This window comes from Callorhinchus milii, unplaced genomic scaffold, assembly GCF_018977255.1.
Source record: "Callorhinchus milii isolate IMCB2004 unplaced genomic scaffold, IMCB_Cmil_1.0 Scaffold1, whole genome shotgun sequence".
NCBI lineage: Eukaryota > Metazoa > Chordata > Chondrichthyes > Chimaeriformes > Callorhinchidae > Callorhinchus > Callorhinchus milii.
The window spans coordinates 14591765-14616623 of record NW_024704742.1 but is presented as its reverse complement, the minus strand read 5'-3'; the positions used below and the strand labels follow the sequence as shown (position 1 = coordinate 14616623).

Genomic DNA, 24859 nt, shown 5'->3' with positions numbered 1-24859 from the left:
TCTACTTCGGAGAAAGGAATCTGAAAGTTAAAACCTTTAAAGCCTGTCACATTGCCTGTTTACAAACAGCCGTCTCGATGGTAAATGAATACAGATCTATTCAAGTTAACAAAGCAACAAGAGAAAACATATTTTATTTTAGAAGTTTAACCAAAGTTTGGAAGCAAAATGCTTTTCATCAGAAAATTTATTTTGCCTGCAAATATTTTACAGAATTAAAACTCAAAGCATATTCTTTAGTGGAAAAATTAATTATTCTGGTGTTTAATTTCTTAGCTGTTAAATCATATAAAATGCTTGATTATAAAACACTGAAGATGCATAAGAGACCATGCTTATCATTTCTTTAAAAAATATTTTGCAATTTTAAAATTGTTGCTTTATGTACCCATTAAGAGCATTCGATTATAGAATTGCAGATTGTTACTGTGCAGAAACAGGCCAATCAGCCCATCAAGTCTGTACTAGTAATTCTTTACTCGAGTCACACCTAGATAATTCTATTCTTTTCAAACCCTATAGTGTTTTCTTACTCTTTTTCAATCATGCATTGAATCCAATTCCCTGTTAAAATAATTTCACATCAAAGAGAATTCCGCATTCCACTTATCTTCTGTGTAAAGCTTTTTTCTCACCTTTCGTTTAATTCCTTTTATGATTAATTTAAATTGGTGCCCATTAACTAGTGGAGATAATTAATTACTAATTAAGGGGAAATAATCTATTACTATGAAAGCTAAAGAAGAAAACAAAGTAACAAAGTAAGTGATATATTTGGTGAGTACCATTAGTCCTGAAGGATTTTATAAGTACACATTTTAACAGCAAATGATTCTTGCGCATAAAATCGGCAGATCTAAAAGTTAACATTTTATGTTAGAAATTGTAAGCAGAGTTGGCTTGTATTATTTGTAACATATTTGATATTTTAAGTTTAAATAAAGAAAATGCCCTCTTCCCTCCCCCCGCACGCCCAGAAGCAGGCAGGTATTTCCCTTTTAAGTAGAGAAAACATGTCAAATTAAATTAATTGCTGAATTTGCATGTTTCATATTTTGAAAGATTACATTGAAATTCCTTGTTTTTCAATATCTTGTTGGCAACAAACATCTTCAACTGCTCGATTTCTAAAGCACCGCTTTCATTTTAACAGCTAATGGCAACAACTTTACATTTACACAGCACCTCTCATGTAAAATAAACGTCTCGAAGAAACATTTCTAACATTGCAGTGTAGTGAGGACTTGTTTAGTACTTCAGTCACCAAATGTTCACTGTGATTAGCATTCACGGAATAACTGTGTAAGGTGTAAATCTTGATTGGATGCAATTAAAATGCTAATAATCTCATAAAGGGATTCCATCAATCCTGTAAATCGCAAATATTGTCTTGATCCCCTGAAGGTAATGGTAGAATACCACAGACCAAGTGATACATAATTTGTGCTTCTAACCCGACTACCATTAACTCTCATACACTTGTAAAACCTTCAGAAACAATCTGAGATATTTAGGACTCCTTCCTTCAAATGTGCTCAAGAGGAACAAATAATTCAATGTAGAGATGCAATGAATATACATATGAATATTAATGAAGATCAGATATTATGTCTACCAAACAGATAAATTTAATCAAACCCGAAGTATTATGTTAAGAGAATAATTTTAAAGTAAGCCTGGTCCTATAATTTACAACGTCCTCAAGTATAAAATATGTCTTACATTTTTCATGTTTCTTTCTGCAAAGAACACTGGCAAACATTACTTCATAAGTACCAACATCCATTCAACCCAGATTGTACTGAAGTTAAAAGTCTGAATATGCTTACAGTATCCAAGGCTCACCTCCCAACTAGAAGACAGGGAACATTCTGAGTTCCCTTTTCACTGGAGTGAAGACTTTGCTATTTCAGCGGATCAAATAACTCCCAGGATTACAACTGTCGGTGTCTGTCAAACCGAGTTCTGCAAACATCATCAGTCTGCAGCCATTAGCTTCATTCTACAGCTACTAACCCTACAAGTAGTACATTAGAACATGACCTCATGCAGCGCTGTTATATATATGTTTTACTAGGGGCAATAATGTTAACAGCATTACATTGTGTCTTATATAAATGTATCAAATGTGCAGGAAAGAATCCTACTTACTGGCCTGCCTGGCCCGGTGCTTGTGGGTTCTTGCAAAATCCTTGCCAGAGCGTGTCTCTTCTGGTCCGTGCTCTGTCCCCTCTGATGAAATTCCAATGGAGAAAGGAGGCGTTCTGTATGTCTTTGACAGCTCTTCTTCAGCTGGAGAATCAGCACACCCACTGCCAACCTCAGGGGTGGAGACCTCCTTTCCACTTTGCTCTCTGTCAGAGCAGTCCAGAGACAGCTCGACTCTGGACTGATTGGAATCCACTCCTGCTCCTTGCCACTCACTTTGGACCAACTTGACGTGTTTGTCACCGCTGCTCTGAAGTGATGTGGCAGCAGTGGTTATCTGGGCTGTAACCTTTCCATCAGTCTCTGACAGTGCTGATTCAGTTCTCTGGCTGTTCACAAGAGGTTTAGTGGGATCTGAAGCTGCAGAGTTGAACGTTTCTGCCCCAATGATGGTCACAGCAGCTGTCTCTGGGTCTCCATCCTTTCCATGCACTAGGGATAACTGGAGTTCCACCACTGCTGGTTGTGTCAGTTCTTTTTGCTCTGCAGAATCACTTTCCTTCATTGACCGCCCAGAGTTTCCGCATTCCTTCAGAAACAATCTGGAGCTGCTCTGTTTCTGCTTCTCTTCTTTCTTCCCTGAAATGTCCGTGTCACTTTCTGTTTCTCCATAATATGCTTCGTCCTGAGACTCAGAGATGTAAAGCTCGAATGGAAGGGACTGCTCGCAAAGCTGTCTGCTGCTTGTAATCTGTTGTGTGGTCTCTACTGCTTTCTCACTCTTTGTCCCTTCATATTCTGTGTACTCTGGCTGATCACTAACAAGTCTGCAGCAAAATGACAAAAAAAAACAAAGGTAACATTAATCAGAGACAGCAATTAAAAACAAATTGGCATTTCAATCTCCACTCTCAACAAGTTTTTTTTAAAATGCTGCTTCAACTGATTTCAAACACTTATTACTGGATTTATCTTTGCACTTTACTTTCTCTTTATGGTGCCATACACATTACTTAGGTTTGCCCAACAAATACGCATGTATTAAAACCAACACTTAAAATGCCCAACAAAACGTTCTATTTTAAATATTGCATGCTGCGGATATTCCTTGGATGCATATTCCGGTCGGTAGCTGCATGACTTTATTTAGGTCATTAGCTCTTTCGTACTCGGCATAGTTGCATCATGATCTAAATTTGTTCCCAATCCAAACAGTTACGTACCAGTGATTGCAGAATATTGCTGTACTTGGGCAACATTTTGAAACAGCGAAGTGGGAGATTTAATCTATGCAGAAACTTTCTATATCCAACCCAAATGCAAGTTTAACACCATTCCAGTCATAATCCACTTTGTGGAAGTTTCTGATCAGTCTAAGCAAATGTTTTCAGGGAATGATTTGTATCTTTTTCAGGGAATGATTTGTAAGCGCTTGTATTTAGGCCAGTGACACAACTCTTGAGCAGAAAGTTAAGAGCGACAATCTGCAGTTGTCTGTGCAAACTATCAGATAACGACCCTCTAATCTAATTACCTAAATATACATTGAAGGCACAGAAACCAGGGGCTAAAATAGCACCAGCGAAGCATTGGTGAGTCAGGCATTCAGAATGATGAAAGCTTCTGTGAGGCATCATTCAGATTTACAGCTTCTTACAGTCAGCCAGACACAAGTCAATTAAATTTTAAACAAGACCGAGGCAATCTACAAGTCAGTTAAATTGCAAATGAGGGAACTAAAAGGTCAAATCTATAACCCAACGCCTCCAAAATTAAGCTGTGAAGCCATTTTAACAGTGTTTACTACCTAATCAATCACTATTGCCTCAGTCAAGTGCACAGTACATGAGACATAAATATATGTTGCAATGTTGGTTAATCCTCACTCTGCTAACTATTTAGGAGTTCTATAGCAGAAACACAACAAATACTGTGAATAAGTGTAAGTTATTAATATTTCTACAGCAATGATAACTTTCTAAAATTCCCATTGCAAAATTGTGTCTTGAATAGGAACGAACCTTAAAAAATATTTTGGAATGTATATATGTCAGTAAAAGAGGATTCACTGAATTAAAATGTTTGATAACAGGAATAATAGAATTGTAATTTGTTGGTGTATCTCACCATCCAATAGAATTGTGATTTATATCAATAACAAAAATCTTTGGAGGTGAAGGGACATGCAGATAAAGCTGTCAAAAAATCATACAGGTTACTAGGCTTTATAAATAGGGGCATAGAATACAAAAGTCAGGAAGTTATGATGAACCTTTATAAAACACTAGTTACAACAACAACAACAACAAGATTCCATTTATAGAGCGCCTTTCACGTCAGGAGGACGTCCCAAGGCGCTGCACAGTTGGGTCATGACCGAGCAGGGGGGAAATGGTCAGGGTGAGGGGAGGGAAGGGAGGGAGAGAGGAGGGGGGAAATGGTCAGGGTGAGGGGAGGGAAGGGAGGGAGCGAGGAGGAGGAAGAGAGTCGAGAGGGGAGCTGAAGGCACGGTCAAAGAGAAAAGTTAGGCCTCAGCTGGAGTACTGTGTTCACTTCTGGGCATCACACTTTAGGAAGGATGTCAAGGCATTGAAGAGGGTGCAAAGGAGATTTATTAGGATGGTACCAGGAATGAAGGACTTCAATTATCAGGAAAGGCTAGAGAAGCTAGAATTATTCTCCTTGCAGCAGAGATGGTTAAGAGGTTAAGAGGAGACTTAACAGAAGTTTTCAAATTTATGAGGGGATTCGATAGGGTGCACAAGGAGAAACTATTTCCACTGGTGGGTGGGTCGGGAACCCGAGGACTCTGATTTAAAATATTTGTTAAAAGAAACAGAGGGGAGGTGAGGAGAAATTTTTTTACACAGCGAGTTGTGTACCAACCCGCCCGCTCCGTCCGCTAAGCTGGCTCCGGCCTGCTCCATGTCCCCCGACCCACTCGCCCCACCATTGGGGGGAGAGCCTTCAGCCACTCTGCCCCCAACCTCTGGAATTCCATCACCCAATCACTCCGCCTCTCCCCCTCCTTAGCCACTTTCAAGTCCTGCCTCAAAACCCTCCTCTTCGACCATGCCATCGGTCACCCCCTTCCCCTCCCATCCCTCCTCCCCCCCTGACCCCAGCTCAGGTCTGAAATGCTGTACACTGCCCAGCGCCTTGGGACATCCTCTTGACGTGAAAGGCGCTATACAAATGTAATATGGTTGTTGATGTTCGGATCTGGAATGCATTGCCTGAAAGGGTGATGGAAGCCGATTCAATAACAACTTTTAAGAGAGAACTAGATAATTATTTTGGGAGGACAAGTTTGCAAGGCTATGGGGAGAGAACAGGGGAGTGGGATTGAATTGGACAGCTCTTTTCAAAGTGCCGGTACGGACACGATGGTCCGAATGGCCTCCTTCTATGCTGTATAATTCTATGATTCTATGAACGACATCTTCCCTTTTGCCCTTACAATAACAACATTCACAATATTTTTAACTATTCTAATTTTGTAAAGTGTTGTAGAAATCACATCATGCTGTGGCACCTCCCTACCTACCGACCAGCTTACACCCCACTCCAATGCCCATTGCCTTTGCTTAGCTGTCTCTGGCTTCCCGTATGTCTCTCATCCCCTCTGGTCCACCATTGGAGGCTGTGCCTTCGGGCACTTCACCCGAAATATGGAACTCTGACTCAACCTCTGTCTTGCTTCCTTCTTCCTCATCTTCAGAACACACCTGAAGACCGTGCTCTTTGACCGTGCTCTTTGACCATGCCTATGGCCACCTCCCCTCTCTCCCCTTCTCAGCATCAAGCTCCGCCACTGTTAAGCGCTCTGAAACACTGCCCAGCATGAAGAGCACTATATAAATGTGAGTTATTGATGTTTTGAAATGATTATTTTACCCCAAAGTGCTATATAATTGTAAGCTTTGTGCTTCCAATAATGTTTAAACTTGATGACAGAATGATGATATGGGCTAAACCTTGTCTTTTCATCTCAAAGTTCGGATTGAGTCCTAGCCGATAGAATAAATAGTTTGATTTTCTCCTTTAATTATGCTTTAAAGGAGATAGTGTTATAATAATGTGCAAAATGAGGTTAGGTGGTAATAGAAAGATAACAGTATAGTAGATTTGTGCTAGGTTTGATTGATACTGAATTACATTGAGTGATATAGAGTGATATGGCAAGTGCTCAGGTTATCTGGTCCAACCAGTCCATGCCCGTGTTAATACTTCAAACACGCCCCTACCACTTCTATTCCCCTCAACTATACCCCTTCTCCATCATGTATGCAGCAAGTTTTCTCTTAAATACATTGGCAAAGTAGTATGGAAATCTGCTACAAAGAATTTTGGGGGCCAATGTGATTTCCCAGTTCACTCTTTGCACACTTACTGCTTTGGACACACAAATCAAGTGAAGTATAAAGCACACAATATTTCCTGATGTGAAGGGAAAGGGATGATTCTGTTAAAACAGTCAAAGGCTAAGCAAGCAGAATGTAGACAGGAGAGGTTGAACGTCTGTGATTGGTATTTTGTAGAGATAAGAAAAGCTGTAAAGACATACAACTCCTCAAGGATGGATTTCCGAATTCTTGGAGGTCTACATATGTCAAGGACGCAGCTGTGATTCTGAGCTCCAGTGAGTGATTTGAAATGTGTAGGATGGATGTTATGCAAAAGGAATTCCTACCAGTGAATAGAAATAATAATCAAGATTTTTCTGAATTAAATATATGTACTGAAAATAAGATTTGTAATAAATATGGAGTTGCAATGCCTCAATTAATTAAACATTGCATTGAACAAGAGGAACTTAAAGACCTCCTAAAATATATGTAATTTGCAACATTAACTCCTATTATTAGCTGCTCGTTCAATCGTGTATATAACATTGCTCAAGTTCTGCTTGTTTATTCAGATGCAATGTGTAATTTAATATTTCAAAAATGGCATGGGTTCCTGCTCTCCCATTAGTTAATGAAGCAACAAAACTGTTGCTGGAAAATATCTTTATCTTAGCCCATCAAACAATTGTAGCAACGTCTGTCTTAGCCTACTCATTTCTCATGAAACACTTTTAACAAAAACGTGGATTTATATTGTACCCTTCAAGCTTTGTGATGCCTCGGAACACTTTTAACCCCTGTTGAGAACTACTGCATTCTTATTCGATAACAGACTTTTGTTAGAGATGGTGGGTCTGTCTCTCACACCTCCACAAAGCACTATTTTACAGCTTCTGATATTTTATTATTAACTTGTGGCTAGGCCTCAATTTTTGAAGGACAAGTTTGGACAGCCTCAGCCGTCCTCCTAATGAGCTCCTGTTCACAGCCAGAGCCTTCCCAAAATTCAATTGATTTGGAACTATTGTGGGTAGTTCCAAATCAATTGTGGATCTAACTTGGACACAGGATCACAAGATTGGTTTGGATGAAGAAGGTCCTTTGGCCAATCTGATCTCTTCACTCCAGATTACCCACTCAACTGTCCACCCATCACAGTATCAAGCTACATTTTAAAAGAGTCCAATGTCCTGGCTTCAACCACCCTTCTGGTACAATGTTCCAGTTGTTAATTATCCTCTGAGGAAAAAATGCTTCCTGGTATCTTCTGAAATTGCTCTTTACATCTCTAAACCCATTCGTCATGTTCTTCTATCTTAGTACATCTGAAAGTATTATTCTGGGTTTACTTTTTCAATTCCATTTGAACTTTTATGCACTGCTATAATGTTCTTTCTGAGTTGCATTCTCTCAAGACAGAAGGCATCAATGACTGATGTGGGAAATGAAATAGTGACATAGCAGACAGAGCTTTTACTCAGTATCTAATCCATGCAAGTTTGATGAGCACCAACATTCAAGCCCTTCACTCCAAAATATGTCACATTTTCTTTGAAAATCCGTTCTCTCTCTCTGGTTCTCTTACTCTTCTGCCATGTATCTCCTTTCACAAACTGCTCAGTGTCATGTACAGAGCATGGAATAACCCAGCTCACATGGTATTCTATTGCTATAAAAGGCAGCCAGGAATAGTAAACCAAATCATAAGAGCTGGCTGATGCCATTTCTTCCTTCCAGCCATTAATGGAATTCCTTGTTTCTAAATAGTGCTCCATCTAGTGGGCTCCATGTGAACCAAAGCTTCATCCAATCCATACAAATGGATAATTTATAAGTGAACATTGAACAACAACCACTAATCTTCTGGTTGGCTGGAAAATGAACTGGCCAGTGCACAGCATCTTTCCTATTATGGTCAGTGTTGCCAGAGAGAAAATTAATATTTAATGACAAAAAATGCAAACATCACTGCCCACTTCTTGAAGGGGTTTGAAGAAATAGTAACAGCGTTTCAGAGTTACTGTGAAGTTTGTAGAACAACATCAGAAAGAGTTTATCACATTGACAAAGGGTATTATATAGATGTGTACAAAACAGTCATGAAGTGAACTCGAACAAAAGTTGTTCAATTTTCCTTCATTATCTTAATTCTTTAATTTAGAAAATTGGACGTACAGAAAACCAAAATAATCAAAATAAATTAAGGAATGCAGGCTTCCTAGGATAGAGGTTCCAACAGGGTCCAGATTGCCTCTATTTTTGTACCATTTTAGTGCAGTTAGAATTTGGTAAATTCTAAAATACCGCTTTAATTTAGAATCAATTTTCTGTCAGTTCTTTTAAGAACTATGGAAAACTGGTTTCAAAGCTGAGACTTAAATCAACAATTTGCAAAACACAGCACACTCTGAAATGCTATGTTAATAGAGTAAATTTAAACCATGTGGAATTTATCCCTACCTGTTTCTTTTTGTGCTTTCTACCATCTCTAATAGGATATATTATAAACAATACATTTTTTATTCATTGAAAAATATAGTGGGATATCAGTGCTCCACCTTTTAATGAGGATTTGCAGGGTGTCACTTGTCCCATCTACCAGTTGCATGGCCTCTGAATGGGATAAATCTGAAGTAGGTTTACCATTGATGGCAACCAGTTCATCTCCCTCACACAGTCCAGCTCTGCAGGCTTTGCTCTTCTTCCGAACCTGGAAATGATAAGACACACAAACAATATTTACTATTAAAAACAGCCCATTTTTGATGACGTTGTAAGGTTATCAGCAGCGAGTCCTTTTATGCACAAAATATCAAAGGGTAAATAAAGACCTGCATGTTCAAATGGATTGTTAGATATAGGAGTTTGAATCATGCATTGAAACGATCCGGCTAGTTAAAACCTTTCAGTTGACAATGGACTTGGAGCTAGAAGCTTCTGGGTAATTGGGTTGAACTAAGGTCTCTCTGGACCAGTGCTTTACAAAAGGCAAGGAACATCTGCAGGAATCCAAAACCAATGGAAAATCAGTCTGTGCAGTTCATCAATGAGACTTGGAAGTATGGACATGTCTTTAACTTTGTGAACCCATGGACTAAGCAGATTGAGCTATCCTAGCTGGATACATACCATGAAACATATCAGTAGTTCATAATGATAAATTGCACAATTACCTGTAGATGTATTATTAATATTTTCCCTCACCATGTATATTACAAATCCACCCATAGTGTCACTGTAGAAATTTCCATCTCTAGTTTCCACAGGTGCTCTCACAGAAGGCATTGGGTATTATTAATGTAATTGAACACAACCAGCAATGATTCCTTTGCTTGTCAAAGACCAATTAGTGCCATAGCAAGTTCTGCATACAGAACTTTGGATTGTCGTGGCTTCCCTATTAGTGGCAAAAGACATGAAACTGTGGCTGAGATGAGTGTCAGCTTGGCTCAATTGGTAGAACTCTCAGCTCTGAATCAAGCTCCTAATTCAGAGGTGAAAGAGCTACCAACACTCCATCAACACTTGGGAGCGTAAATCTAGGCTGTCTAAATGAAGTGTTGGTGGTATGTTTCATTGTTGAGGTGCTGTCTTTCAAATGACATGTTAAATCTGTTTTGGGATATTAAAGACATCATGGCATTATGCGAAAAGAGAAGGAAGTTTCTCCCAGTGTTCTGGCCAACAATCCCCATAGGTATAGATATCAGGAAGAGCAAAACTTCTTTCAAGATAACATTGACCCACTTTCCTTTCTCCATAGATGCTGCCTGACCTGCTGAGTATTCCCAGCGATTTCTGTTTTTGTTTCAAATCCCCATAAGTATAATTGGTCATTCACTATATGTCTGTTTGTGGCAATTGCTGTATGCAAATTCTGTGTTGGCCTAAAATATACACAGTCACTACACTTTCAAATAAATCCTGTGAAGCACATTGAGAAGTCCACCCAAATTGAAAGGCGCCATATCAAATGCAAAGAATATTATTATAGTGGCAACAACCTGCATATAATATGAGTACCCGCAGGTCCTGTTTCTGTTTTGTTGCTGATTACTAAAACTACATTATATCCAGCATGAAAGAACAGGATGTTTGCAGGGACACACAGATAAGGTACACTTGGAGGTTGTTTGACCAGAGTTCTGCATCTGGCACACAAAATTGAAAATTATTTTCTAAGGTTTTAAGAAACGTGTGAAGTAAAGTGACACTTTATTTAATTCCTTTGAATCTCTGATTATAAACAATTTTCTAAATCACAGTACCTGTATTAAATCAACTTGGGCTAAAAATCCTTTCAATTGTCTTCAGAGGTCAAATTCTACAGTATGATATAATTAACTAAGTTCCTCAAAATTCGTATTTACTTTGTGTTTTGTCCATACTGTATCAGAGAAGCACTTCCTGATATGGTTCACTTATCCCTGTTTCCAGCTCTCTGTTTATTACGGGGCAGTGTTACAGCGCTTGATTTAATCTTAAAACAACTTGTGTGCAAGTTCAGGAATGTGACGGTCTTTAAAAATCGGCTTTTGCCAACATGGCAAAAAGTTTTTGGCAGTGTGTTAGCTTTTAAAGTATATAAGATTGTAAATGGGATTGATAAAGTAAACCCAGAACAATACTCTCAGATATGCCAAGACAGTAGAAAAAGAGGACACATACACCGAGAAGTAATTTTGTTTTACACACAGGGTATTTAACAACTGGAACAAGTTACCAGGTCAGGTCAGGACGCTGAGGGTACAGTCTCCCATGGCACAAGCATCACTGTATTTACATTGGGAGTCTCCTGCTTTTGGTAATCGTGCCATCAACAGCAAAGTTGTAGTGTGAATGGGGAGATCTGACAAAAATTGAACCTTAATTCAATTAAGGTTCAAGCTCAGTGGTCAGAGCACTCGCCTCGCAAGCAAGAGACCTGGGTTCTATTCCCGGGAGGGCAGCATGTTGGGCAAGTTTCTTTACTCCGCTCGCCTGTTTACCTAGGAGTGAATAGGAACCCGGTTGTTAGTTGATTGGCGGATCGTTTTTCCGGGTATATTCTGTGAAGCCTCTAGAAGACATGAAAAGCGCTATATCAAATGCAAAGATTATTATTATTATTAATTCAGATGCCAATTTTTTCTCTCACTTCTTCCCCACATTAATTTAGGAACATGGAACTGTGCAGAGCAGCCATGGCCAATTCCCTGAATATTTCTTTGCAAACCACAGTTTTTGGATGAGCAATAATAATCTGACTGAATAAGGGCATGATGAAGGATGAATGTTCGTGCTCAACAGCAATCTGCAGCAGCCTCTCCAGTAATCTCTCATATCAATTTAATGAACAATAGTGACCTCTACAGGTTAAACCTTTACACAGCATAAATGATTCATATCTCTTTACCATGTTGTCTTCCCCCCACCCCCCCATCCCCCTTGGCTTTGGTGCCCAGCCGGCATTAACAAGTACTTTGAGACATTCTCCCAACATGAAAAGCACTATACTATAAATTGTATAGTATATTTTTACACTGCTGTGCGCAATTGGCTGCCGCGTTTTGCCCACAAAAATATACGATCAATTCTGTGAAGCGCTTTGAGCCATCTCGAAGATGTGATAAGGCGTTATATTAAATGAAGGATTATTATTATTATTACAATTATTATATTAAAATTATTACTGATGTTCCTTTAATTCTTTACCGTGAAATAGTTCCTTATTTATGATATGAATTCTAAATCTAATTTTAGCAGTCTATGGGGTGATTCTCTGACTGTTGGTAAACTTAAACTTGGCAGATGTTTACATTCCCTACTGATCAGTAAATGTAGTGACTATTGCTTCTGAGACTTACATTTTCCTATTGGATTAAGTTCAGTAGTTCATTAGAGATTTATCAAATCGGATGTGCCAGAGGTGGACATTTATCAAATTTCCAAAGAAATGCTTCTAATATCATTCTCAGTAAATGCCTTTATTATGTGGACTGAGATGGTAGTTTGTGATGGGAGGACTGCAGGGGGTTATTCTGGAAGGAAAATAATAATGATAATTCTTGCATTTGATGTAGTGCCTTATCACGTCGTTGAGAAGTCTCAAAGCGCTTCACAGACTCTATTGTAAAGTGAATAAACTGCATATTTTGTGGGCGAAACGTGGCAGCACAATGCGCACAGCTGTGTCCCAGAAACAACTGAGTGACCAAATTATTTTTTTACAGGATTATTACCCCCAGAAAGTGATCCACCAATTGACTGACAACCCGAGTCCTACATAGTGCAGGTAAACAGAGGGGTGTGGAGTAAGGTAACTATCCTAAGGGCCTGGCTCCTCTCGCTTGCGAGGTGAGTGCTCTAACTAATACACTACAGGACTCCACACCGTGAGCTCAAATGGACAAAAGGGTTTTTTCATCCAAACCAATCTTGTGATTTGTGGTTTAAATTGAGAAATTCATAATGTAACGGTTAGGAATCATGCACATGTGTCAGAGGTGGACTCCTGACCAAACCTTCTCGTCATTACAATTCTCATGGTATTGGCGACTTCTGCAAAGCACATCTGATTTCCGACTCACAAATCATGGCATTCGATTGCCAGTTAGAGTGATTAAGGCTTTTTACTAAACAGAACACTCAAGAATAGTAAAATGTATTGAAAAACAAATGACCTTTTGTGGATACTTGCAGTGATAACCCCAAACAGCCCACACTGCATTCTCCATCCTTACCCTCAACGGCTGAGTTATACATAACTCTGCATGTTCTCACCAACAAACTCTCTGGTTGAATCGATTGTAAATGATCCCAGCTTTGTCCAAAAAAAATTCTAGAGTATATGGTTTAATCGTTATGCAGTATAAGTCCTGTCATCATTTGTTCTAAATAAGGAATGGTTACATGACCTTAAAACCTTTCCCAAGGAAAGCCACCCACAATTTCCACTGAATGGAGTGGAAATTTCTCAACATATATTCGAGGACAGAGGATCATTAGTATCTGTATTCTTTTTGACAAAAGTGCCCCTGCCAACAAAGTCACAGTAAAGTAATTCCCTGTTCAGAATCCTAATTAGTTTTTACACTATATACAGTACCTATTTAATAGAGACCTTAATGATCTAAAGGTCCTATAATGGCTCAAGGGAAACACCAGCTCAGTCATAAAGATTCATTCACCACATGTTAAATGGAAAACACAGCTGGTTTATAGAACACTTTAGGATCGCTGCCTTATAGGGTCAGTTCTTAGGAACACTACCACTAATCTATCACATGCATTACACTTGGATGTAAATACTTTAGAGCAAATTAAATACAGCAAGTTTAGTGCTTGGATTCTGTATGACCCCCTCTTACAGTTGACATAAACTGAATCCAGTAGTAATGAGCTCTGGTCAACAGATGGTGCTGCTGTTACCATAAAGTCTATGATTACTAGTTACACCAAAGGATAAGTAATAATATTGCATTTTTATATATATACTGTACCACCTTATCACATCACAAATCTTTTCACAAGTTATAGATGCCAAATGCAGTTGTAGGCAAACTCAGCCATTTTACTTACAGCAAAAAAACACAAACAGGAATGCGATGAATGAATAATATCTCTCTTGACCAGGACACTCCCAGATATTCACTGCTTTTTTTGTAAATTGTGTCATCAAATCTTTAACGCCCACCTGTACAGGCAGATGGGATATTAGTTTAACAATCTGTTGATAGACAGGACCACCTGACAATACTGCACTGGAATGTCTGTGAGCAAAGTCCCCAAATAAGGCTTGAATCAGCAACGTTGTGTTGCAGAGTTGACAGTGTTAGTAATTGAACCAAGCTGACCTTGAAAGAATTGTATATAGAGTGGATTCCATAAAGAGCCATGTGAAATGATAAATACCTCTTTAAGTGAGGGTAGTTGCTTAATTTACAAAAAGGTGAGATTGGCATGTGCTTGTCATGGTTACTTCAATGTATTCACACATACATTTTCATACACAGGTGGGTAATGCTCCACTGGTCAGTACATTTCCCCAGCTGTACTGTTTCATGGACGATGTCAAGCAAAAAGCAGATGCCATGTATAATGAGAGACAATCAATAGATGGAGCTCCACAAGCAGGAACTAACTGAAGAACAGCATATAGGAGCCTACTCCTTGAGTAGTTCCACTTTCAAGTGACAATAGTGCATGACACAGGCATCTGAGCAGAAGGTAAGTAATAATGGTAAAAGACGTGGGTGAAAAATAAGTTAAAAATTCACCAAACTTTTTTTTATTTCATAGAGTGAGTGCTGATTGCCTCTGTGTCTTGGTTGTATGTAAACAAACTAAGGGTTTATTACATAATTGCTGCCATTATTGCTTTGAGATAAGCTAAACAGGAAGTTTAACATGGACTTTGTCATTGACTCCCTCCCACAGGTGGAATGCTGTGTATTCTGATGTTTGACAACAACCATAACAAACAATGGTGACCATGTAGCTAACCTATATGGAATCTGTGGCAAGGTTCACCATACTTGTCCAGCTTGGACCAGTTTATTCACTTAATGGGTTGAGCACATATCGTATACACTTGAGTTTCAGTGAAGGCCCAGATTGTGTCACAGGACCATTTCGCATCCATCTGGAGAGGGAGCCAGGAACTTGATTGATCTGCTCCAAAAGATAGCACCTTTGACACTGCAGTGCTAGGACATGCCATAGATTACTGAGATTCTCCTGGGCTTTGCCAGGTGTTTCTATTCACAAACATTTTAACCACAAGGAGATCCCACTTATCTCATTCTTGTAGGTTTTAGGACTTGCCCCCCACCCAACTTAAATAGACCCAGGGTCAAACATAATGACAAAAAAACATTTCATAGAGAATGTATTGGTAGATACTTGGCATTAAGAGTTATGGGAAAAGCAAGCAAATATCTGCAGCCTCATGGGCCAAATGCTACAACAACAACTTGCATTTATATAGCACCTCTCGCGCAGCGTAGTGTCCCAGAGTGCTTAAATGCTATCCTCTGATTCCACATTTGTATTGTTTCTAACCGAGTGACTGCGTTCAAGTGACATGACAATACTTTACACTGTGTACTTTATCATACCAATTTTCTGTGACTGAATGTTTCTGTATATATTTGAACCTCTCCAGTCTGATTAAGGAACTAGTTGACTGCCTCGTTTTTACAATATTAAATTAAAACTTTGAATTAAAAATAACTTTGTAGTTAGTTATTTAGGTCTGTTTAGTTGCAAATGCCATTATTTTTCTTATGATAGATTTTCTTACCATATCTTTTTAAATACTGTAAAATGCTCCAAATCCCTTTATATAATTATTATCCTTACCTTTGATGTAGCACCTTATCATGTCATTGAAACATCTCAAAGGGCTTCACAGAATATAATGTAAAGTGAATTGATTTTATATTTTGAGGGTGAATGTATACAAGCATATTTCATCCCAAGATTATGAGATGTTTGGAATAAAACAGCTGTTGATTATCCTCTATACAAATAAATACTTCCTAATATTTTTCCTAAAATTGGCCTTCACAACCTTTAACCTGCACCCTTTAATTCTATTGGTCTGAGGTATCTGAAAGTATAGTTCTGGGTTTATTTCCTCTATTCTATTTAGCATCTTATATTCTTGTATAAGGTCCTCTCTGAAATTTCTCTTTTCAAGGCTGAAGAGCTCCAAGTTATCTCATTGTTGCTCACAGCTGATCTCTCTCATACTGAGATCAGCCTTGTTCTAGGCTAATAATCCTCTAATGTCACTGCAACCAGAACTCTATGTTATGCTCCAGGTATGGCCTGACCAGGCAATGTACAGTCTAAGCCTGACCTACACAAATCTAAACTCAAATGATTTAGTAGTTTTGTACAGCAATGTTTTTATGACTGTGGGAAATGCAGCTGCTCCCAGTTGTTTGGGAAGAATTTCTGTATGAATATCTCTTGGAAAATTGCAGTCTATGCTCCTTAAACGTTTCATTTAATTTGCACCTTGACTTTACCAAACCCATGTTGGAGCTTTCACAGATGCTTGCAGGAATACCCTTGGGCTATTTGCCATGAAACTCTTTGAATGTTGATTTTTATACATCTATTCATGACAATACACTAAAAAGAGCAAGGAAATAATAATACTGCCTGGATATTTTGCTCTAAGAGTTACAATCTGTTAAGCATTTCTCAATCACTTAATTGGAACATGATGTTATTTAAATGAAGCACAGTGCTATTTTAGAGCCTAAAAACAGACATTTTGCAATTAGTTTGGAAATAATAGTCTAAAGTCCTACTGATTTGGGAGCATTGCCATTTTCAACCACAAATTCACGAAGAATGACAATTTGATTCAGATAGCAGAGGGCTCTGGGCACGAATAGAACAATATCCCAGCACAAGTCATTGTGGGGAGAAAGTAATGGAAACATGTCATTTGCATTCCCGCAAATGAGTATTTACATGGAACCATGGGTAATGAACCATGAACATTTACAGCACAGAAAGCAATTCAGCCCATTGCATCTATGTGTAATTTACCTGACTTTTCCCCATACCCTTGTAAATTATTCCTTACTACATATCTATCTTATTCCCTTTTGAAAACTAGTTTGAATTCTGGCTTGGCTTGATCACCACACCTGGAAGGGCATTCCACAGTCTAATAACTCTCTGTGTCAATTTGTTTGAGCTAACCTCCCCACTTTGATCCCTTGTTAATCATCTTAAGTTGAAGGCCTCTGCTTACTGACTCACTGATCAGTGGAAGTAATTTCTCCCTATTGACTCACAAAAGCCATGTAATTGTAAAGACCTCTATCAGTTCTCCCCTTAACTTTCTCAGTTCTTCTTATCTCTGCTCACGTGGAGTCCTGTCGCATAGCAGTTAGCAAGCGAGAGGACTTGGGTGCAATTCCCGGGCAGGGTGAAACCTTAGGCAAGTTTCCTAACTCCACACGCCTCTGTTTACCTAGCAGTAAGTAGGAACCTGGTTGTTAGTCAATTGGCAGATTGCTTAACGGGGGTTAATCTTTGGTCCCATTTATAAAAGCTTGCAGCCCACTACCTTTCTTTAAAGCTTTCTCCACCTGACTTCTCACTTTCAACAATCTACTTATGTTAGCCCCCTATAACAACAATAACTTGCACTTTCGTTGCAACCTCAATGCAGAGTAGCAACTCAAAGCGCTTAACAATGGCGGAGCCTGACGAGGTCTCTGCTAACCCTAGGTCTCTTTGCTCTTCTACTTTTAAAATGTTACCATTTAACATATATTGGTCTCCATTTTCTTCCACCCAAAATCAATACTTTTGCGTTAAATTTCATCTACCAACTCTCTGCCTAATCTACTAGTCTGTCTCTGTCCTTGTGCGTTTGCTGGTGGACAAATATGTGTGGAGTTAAGGTGCTGAAATTTCTCTTCCTAAAGAGGACAAAAAGATGTTGAGTATTTAGATTTAATTGTGCTTCAAGATTAATTTTGCCTCTGTTTCCTTTTGAATCTCTCTACCTAATCATTGCTTCACATCGGTCAAACTATTCACCCCACAATTGGCCGGCAGGCAGATAGGCTTTCTGCTGGAGTCCCTCTGACTTGTTCCCTCCCTCCCCTTATTCAATGAGTCTCAAAGCATACCCCTTTGAATGTGCTTTCAGTCATGGTTCCCCTCCCCCTACTTCCCCTCAACTCGAACCCCTGTTTGGGTGCCCATCCAACATTGTTAAGCACTTAGAGCTATAGTAATGTAAATTGTATTGTGTTGGAATGTCTGATTATTAGAAAATAGGGACGATAATTTGTGCCACACACAAGTGGCTGGTAAAGTGGGGAATATTCTATCCAGGATATCCCAGTGGAACCTCAATACCGTATTACAAACTCAGAAAAATAATTTATTATTATTATGTAGCTATTCTCCAAGCTGCAGTTCATTCAGGTTCATTTCAAACACCATAACAGAGCAAATGCAAAAATGTAGATAAATGCAACATTTCAGAACAAATCCAAATCTTACATTAAATCTGTTATGAACCCTCCACCTCCCCCCTCCACACGCGCACACAAACACACACATACATACACACACATACACACCAAGGTAAAACTATGGCCAACAACTTGTCCTTTTTGCTGTTTTCATTTTAAATTGTTACTAAATCTCTTTAGTGCTTTGTTCTGGAAAATCGAATCAAAGTTACGCCACTGACCTAGCATGTACCTCGAGCATGTGTTAAGTCTGAATTTGAGAATTCTCCAGCAAATCCGATCTGGCTTAATTGTAAGACATTTCAGATCTCTGTATTCCTCATTCATCACTGTCAAAAGTAAAATTGCTTATATGGTCTGAATGCATATTCCAGAGATGAGGGGCATGTTGGCCATTACATGGAAATTTATAATGAATAGCTCCTCTGGGTTTTTATATTTCAAACCATTTATGGTTCACAGTTCATGGCATGAATGATTGATCTTGTTAATAACTTTCCTTGGCTAATTTAGAAAATTATGCTGTTTGAAAGAGTGAATAAAAATGAACCACATAATATATCTTCACATTCATGATACTAGAGAAACTATTTCCACTTGTCGGCAAGGTGCCAATTTGAGGGTAACAGAAAAACAAAGGGAAAGGTTATGAGAAATCATTTACACAGAGGCTTTTGAACATAACATCCAAAGCAATAGTGTCACATCAAATGCATTAAGAAATGCTATGAATTCAGAGGTTAACTGAAACTGGTCATTGAAATGTCCTCCCCCTGCACCCCCTGCAAGTTCCATGAGTGTATCCTTATCATTGGAATCTAATCATTTTCATTGGATTGTTTCATGCTATTTTTTTGAGAATGTCACTTTACATTTTTTTCCAGACTCGAGCGAGCTTCAATTTCTGGTGCTGGAGGCAGCATTTGCTTCCCAGGCCACCCACAGAATTAAATTGACGTCCTGTTTTAGCTTCACTCAAATGATGATTAGTTTGACTTTAGGCAAAGAGAAATCTTTGTGCATAACCATTTTGCTGAGGGTACAGACAGACGGATAGATGGAATGCTCCTATTCCTACAGAATGCAAAATGCAATTTCCACAGAAACGTTTTGAATTTAGTTGCTAATTATCAACTAGCTTTTGAAGAGAACACTCTCTTGCGTTTCCCAATTTTAGAACAATTGGTGGACCCAAAGTCAGTCTTAAACATTGGTGGACAAGACTTGCCATGGCAATGAACAGAGTTTTGTCACTCAATCTTAGGCTGGAAAGTCACTTTAATTGGCAACAGCACTGAAGTCTATTATGCCCAAACACTATGCCAAGTTTATTTTCCTTGTGACCTCTGCTCAGCATCTCCCTCTGACCACAGGGGCAAAATAATTGCAGATATGAACTCATACTGTTAAAAAAAATAGAAAAGCTGAACTAGCACATTAACAACAACAACAACATTTCATTTATATAGCGCCTTTCACATCGGGAGGTATCAAGCTGATAGATCACGCTGTCTGTAATCTGCGGATTTGTAATCACCTTTTACTACCTCCAGCACCCCTCTTAGGTGACATCTACTGTCTTTTATATGACTTCAGTATTGTTCGTTGTTTGATTCCTTCTTTCTTGGTCCATTTCATTAGTTTTGATCTGTTATTGAACCTTGCTTAGATTTCTGTTTCCCATACAGATGTGTTTTCTTACAACTCCCTTGAAAGGTCTTTAAATAATTTACTTTGTTTCTCTTATTTTATTTTCGATTTTTGCTTGTCATTTAACCCTCCCCTCAGTTCTTTTCATACGTCTGAAGTTTGTGTTTATAAAGTCATGCGTTGTAATTATTATATTTGGTCATAGCATTTAACAGAGTATCAAATCAAAGTACCCAATGATTATTGTTAATCCAAGAGTTCATCAACCCCCAAATTACTGATCAGTTCTGATGGACTGCTAAAGAACACTGGTAAATCTAAGACAGCATCTGGTTCAATACTCTGCTTCACATGTTGTGTTAAGGAGCAATGAGTAATCTTTCCCTTCTGGCAATTCTAAATCTGACCATTTTTCTTCTTAGAACATTGAATCTCCTTTTGTTTATCACATTATGGTTTTCCCTGTAGTCTCTCTCTTACTTGCCTGAAGAACTCTCTACCTACATGTTCAGCTTGAGCTCACTCACTCCACATCATCTCATGTTCGAGCACAAAAGTACTGAATCAGCACATCTCTCTATATAATCACAATCAGATTGTCCTGAGACGCAAACACTGCAGCATTTGTACATTGATCAGATCATTCTGTTCATTTCATCACTTAAGATAAAATCATAAATCTTTCTTCGTTCCTAGTTCCTAGCTCAGCCTCTAAAATAAAACTGCAGTACTTTACCACTCCGCTCTCCTTAAAAGGAATACAAAATAGTTTTAACTTTATTTATTAAATTATTCTTACCAGCAGAGACCACAAGTCAATACATGGATACCCCAGTGCATTAGTGACTGAGCCACTTGGAATTTCAGGCCTTTATATCTGTTAACAAACATACAATTTTCTTTTGACTGTAAGTTATCAACTGGATGTGGGACTGGATTCATTTTGGCCATTACATTTAGAAAATCATCCATTCCTATATATTGATTAACCCATCGTCATAGTGAGGTAATTCTGTGAGCCCCGAACATTAACTTCATTTTGCTAAGACGAGTTGTTTTACTTTTCCATATACAGCCCTTGTACGTCTGCTGCTAGTCTTTACTTTTGTACAGACAACAGTACAGCTACTGCCTGAAACTTCCCTTTTATGTCCCTTTCCCTAAGATAGATATTTCAAATAAAACCTGCTCTAATTACAGTTAGTATAAATATCAGACGTATCAAACACACCACCGAGCCAGACAACCCTGATCAGAGCTGCAATTCTATTAGGCTTTCCCATTAACATCAGCTAAAATCATTCAATATTGTGTGTAAATCAGCAAAATGCATCAATTGAGTTAAGTGTAAATGTTAGTGACCAGTAACCTTCCTGTTAAAGTTGGTTTACCTGTGTATGTATATACATAGTGCAACAGGAGCAATTGCAGATGTGCACAAGGTTGGTTTGGGAGGGCTTGTTTCAGGGTAGAGTTTTTTTTAAAGGGCCAATATCCTTATGAGAATTTGTTTGACAATCCTTCTGTTTGGACAAGAAGAAGATCTGGGCTATGTTACAATTAATTTTTGTACACGAGTAACATGCTAGTGCACTACAACACAGTTTATGACATATGTGTTTTGGTGTTGAACTTTTATCAACAACTTACGTTTATAAAGTCCCCTTCATACAGGATAGCGCCTCAGAGCACTGTAAAATGGTGTGATTGGACATCAAGTGAGAGAGAAGGGGGAGGGGGAGGGGCAAGGGGAGGTGACCATTGACTTGGTCGAAGAGCTAAGTCTTAAGGTGGGATTTAAAGATGGATAAAAAGGGTGGGGTGGGGGCAAGGCAGAGAAATTGAGACAGGGAGTTTCAAAACCCTCTTTAAAAATGTGCCACTTTGACCTTTCCTTTGGTCAATACCCTCAAACTCCCTCCTCTCATGATTAAGATTACTTCCTCATGAAAGCACAACTTAGATTAAAGAGTCAGCCTTTGCAGAGTAAAGTCTGGTGCGATATTGCACTGGAATGTTTTTTTTACTCTCAACCATTCCTATACTAAGGGGAATGAAAGCGAGTGAGAATCAGCCTGCATCTAGTATCCCACAGACCTCCCAATGGCTAGCTTACAATTTCATGAGTTATTTACCCACATCTTCCCTTATTTTGTACATTTACAGAGATTTAACATCAGTAATATAAAGGAGGGAGGAATCCTTCAATTTTTGGCCAAAAAGTTATAAGGCATTTACAGATACGCCTTCTTTATTTGTGGAATCCACAGAAACAAAGAGTACATAAACATATATCGGCTTTGTCGCTGGGAGCCTGGTTTGCCTATTCTGGAAACTCATTAACAATAATGTAAATATTTTTTATGTTATTTAAATTGACGTGCGGCTGTTTCTGTGGCTGGAAGACTTTATCTGAATACTGTTGTGACTCTGGGATGCCCACACTGTGATAATTAAATCTGACCTTTCTCAGTAGCAATAATCAATCTTATAGCAACACAGGAACAGGAGAAGACCATTCAGCCCATCAAGTCTGTTCCTCCATTCCATCATGGCAAATTTGTTTAGCCCATTTGCTCTTTGACAATACCCCTTATTGGGATGTAGGAGTATTGTCAAATACCTCCTTGGGATGTAGGGGTATTTGACAATACCCCTACATCCCAAGTACATATTTCCCTTTTAAACATCCCTTTCATTTCTGTATCTATGACATTCTGAGCCTTTATTTGGAAAATCCCTTTCTAAGATCACACTGTTAAGATTGCACATTTACCAAGGAGCAGATTATCAAATGTTTATTGATCTTAGCCGTGCCATCATTGGGAGGTGTTGGGTGGAAGACAGGTACTTTCTTATATTAAGGGAAACTTTTGTGAGAGATTTGGCCTACCTCCAGAATTTCACAGACCTTCTAATGGCTAATATACAGAGCAAAGCAGAGCTGGGTTAAGATCACCAACATGCAGCCTTAGCTAGGGATGGTGAAAGCATAGCCCCTCCATCTGAAAGTGAGGGGAAAAGTCTAAATGTGGGTGTCTGCCATGACTGCCTTTTTCAGGGATTAGATTTGTACTCGGGGTCATGCTGTGTTTTTTCAAACCATTATAATAGTTATGACATGCGAAGATAACTTGCTGAAAATAGGGAATAAAAGACCAAGTATGTTTGTTATCAGTAAATCTGAAGTTATAAACATAATCTCACAAAAATGTGTGAATTACGTCCCAACTCCTGCCGCTTGAAGTAAAAGCAGAAAAAGCGGCCAAATATCACCTTTTCCATCGAATGTGACACTGGGCCAAAAGCTGCTGCTCAATTGTAGGATACCTTTAAAAAGAGGTCCACAGTTTTCCATGAGACGTCAGCAGTTATGCATTTAGGTGCTCATCAGCTGTGAGAAATGCACACAATTCTGTGTTTGGAGGAAAGGGCACCCAGGGCAGGCGTTTCAGTGAAATCTGGAAGCAATATTTGCTTTCCAGTCTCTTCTGAATGACTGCACTTGTTCAGTCCAACAGAATGGGATTCAAAAAAGCCCATCATATAAACTAAAACTCTAATGGTGTGCTCTTGTCTATGTCACCCAATGCACGCGCACACATGTATGTAATAAAAATAAAATATGGTGGGTAGAATTTTCCCCTCATTCATAATGAATGAGGGGAAAATTCCATCCGAGGTCAGCAATGGAAATCTTACTTTAGTTATGAAAAGACTGGAATAATTCAGAAGTATTTCACGTCTCTGTCTGGGATATAAAATCTGGGATTCATCTCCCAGCTGCGCATTATTATACATCCCATTTGGAAGATGTACAAAAGTGCAAATCTCATTGATGGGGTCAAGGGATTTCACTCTATCTCCGGCTGTTATGAATGACACCATACAAAAAGGGATACCTAAGTATTTTGTAATTTCACCGTGTACATTTCACCTTATTGTATGTTGTGGTATTATTAGCCAAGATACTAAATCAACAAAAATTAAAAATTTCTTGTAAGAATTTTTACTATATTTTCCTGCCCTCTGCAGAAAAAAACTGGTGTTAATATTTGAATTGTTCTAGTCTAAAGCTGCTGTATACTGTCAACTCCAATGTCACCCCTTTATTATCCATTTAACTCATCTCCGCCACATTTACCATCCCTGCCTCAGTGACTTTAACGAAATTGATTCTTTCAAAATGAACTTTACGAGTATGAATGCTATATTATATGAATAGCACTGTAAATTTTCCAGCTGTGAGCATCAAGCTATAATTCAATCTTGGGATTCCGGTGCTGTCCAGAAACTGCTGGAGTTTCATACTTACAGTTAAAGAAATCACTCAGAACTGCTCAGTTGAATCATTGTCTTGTACAGTATTTCACTGTCAGAGATCTATCATTGCACATTAAGTCGTAAAGTTGACCCAGTTAGATCACACAGAGTAGTGCACTGCAGAAAGCCGTTGCAGTAAATACTTAAGTGTGTGCACGTCTATTTGCTTATAGAATGCACTGGATCAAATGCAGCAACTTAACAGAGATTTTCCATTGTTGAATGTTGGGATTATAGAGTTAAAGCAAACTTTAAGAGCGTTGAGTTTTACACGAGTGTCTGAGGCCTTGTGCCATTCTTTTGCACTTCTGAATGTGAATCATAAGATAATAATTTCCAGTTTGCAGCCAATTCTCTGGAGAGGCACAGAGCTTGGAGCAACTTCCATTTAAG

The 24859-nt window shown here is 38.7% G+C and overlaps 1 protein-coding gene across 3 annotated transcripts in view; it reads right to left on the bottom strand.

Annotated features, from left to right (window-relative positions):
• The window catches only part of LOC103177372 (synaptopodin-2), a 57802-nt gene that overhangs the window by 18505 nt on the left and 14438 nt on the right, over window positions 1-24859 (bottom strand). For all 3 annotated transcript variants that reach the window (XM_007891500.2, XM_007891499.2, XM_042337375.1), the window contains exons 2-3: window positions 9056-9207; window positions 2152-2975 (exon numbers count right to left, since the gene is read on the bottom strand). In XM_007891500.2, the coding sequence (XP_007889691.2) occupies window positions 2152-2975; window positions 9056-9207 (976 nt within the window). The remainder of the gene's footprint in view (window positions 1-2151; window positions 2976-9055; window positions 9208-24859) is intronic.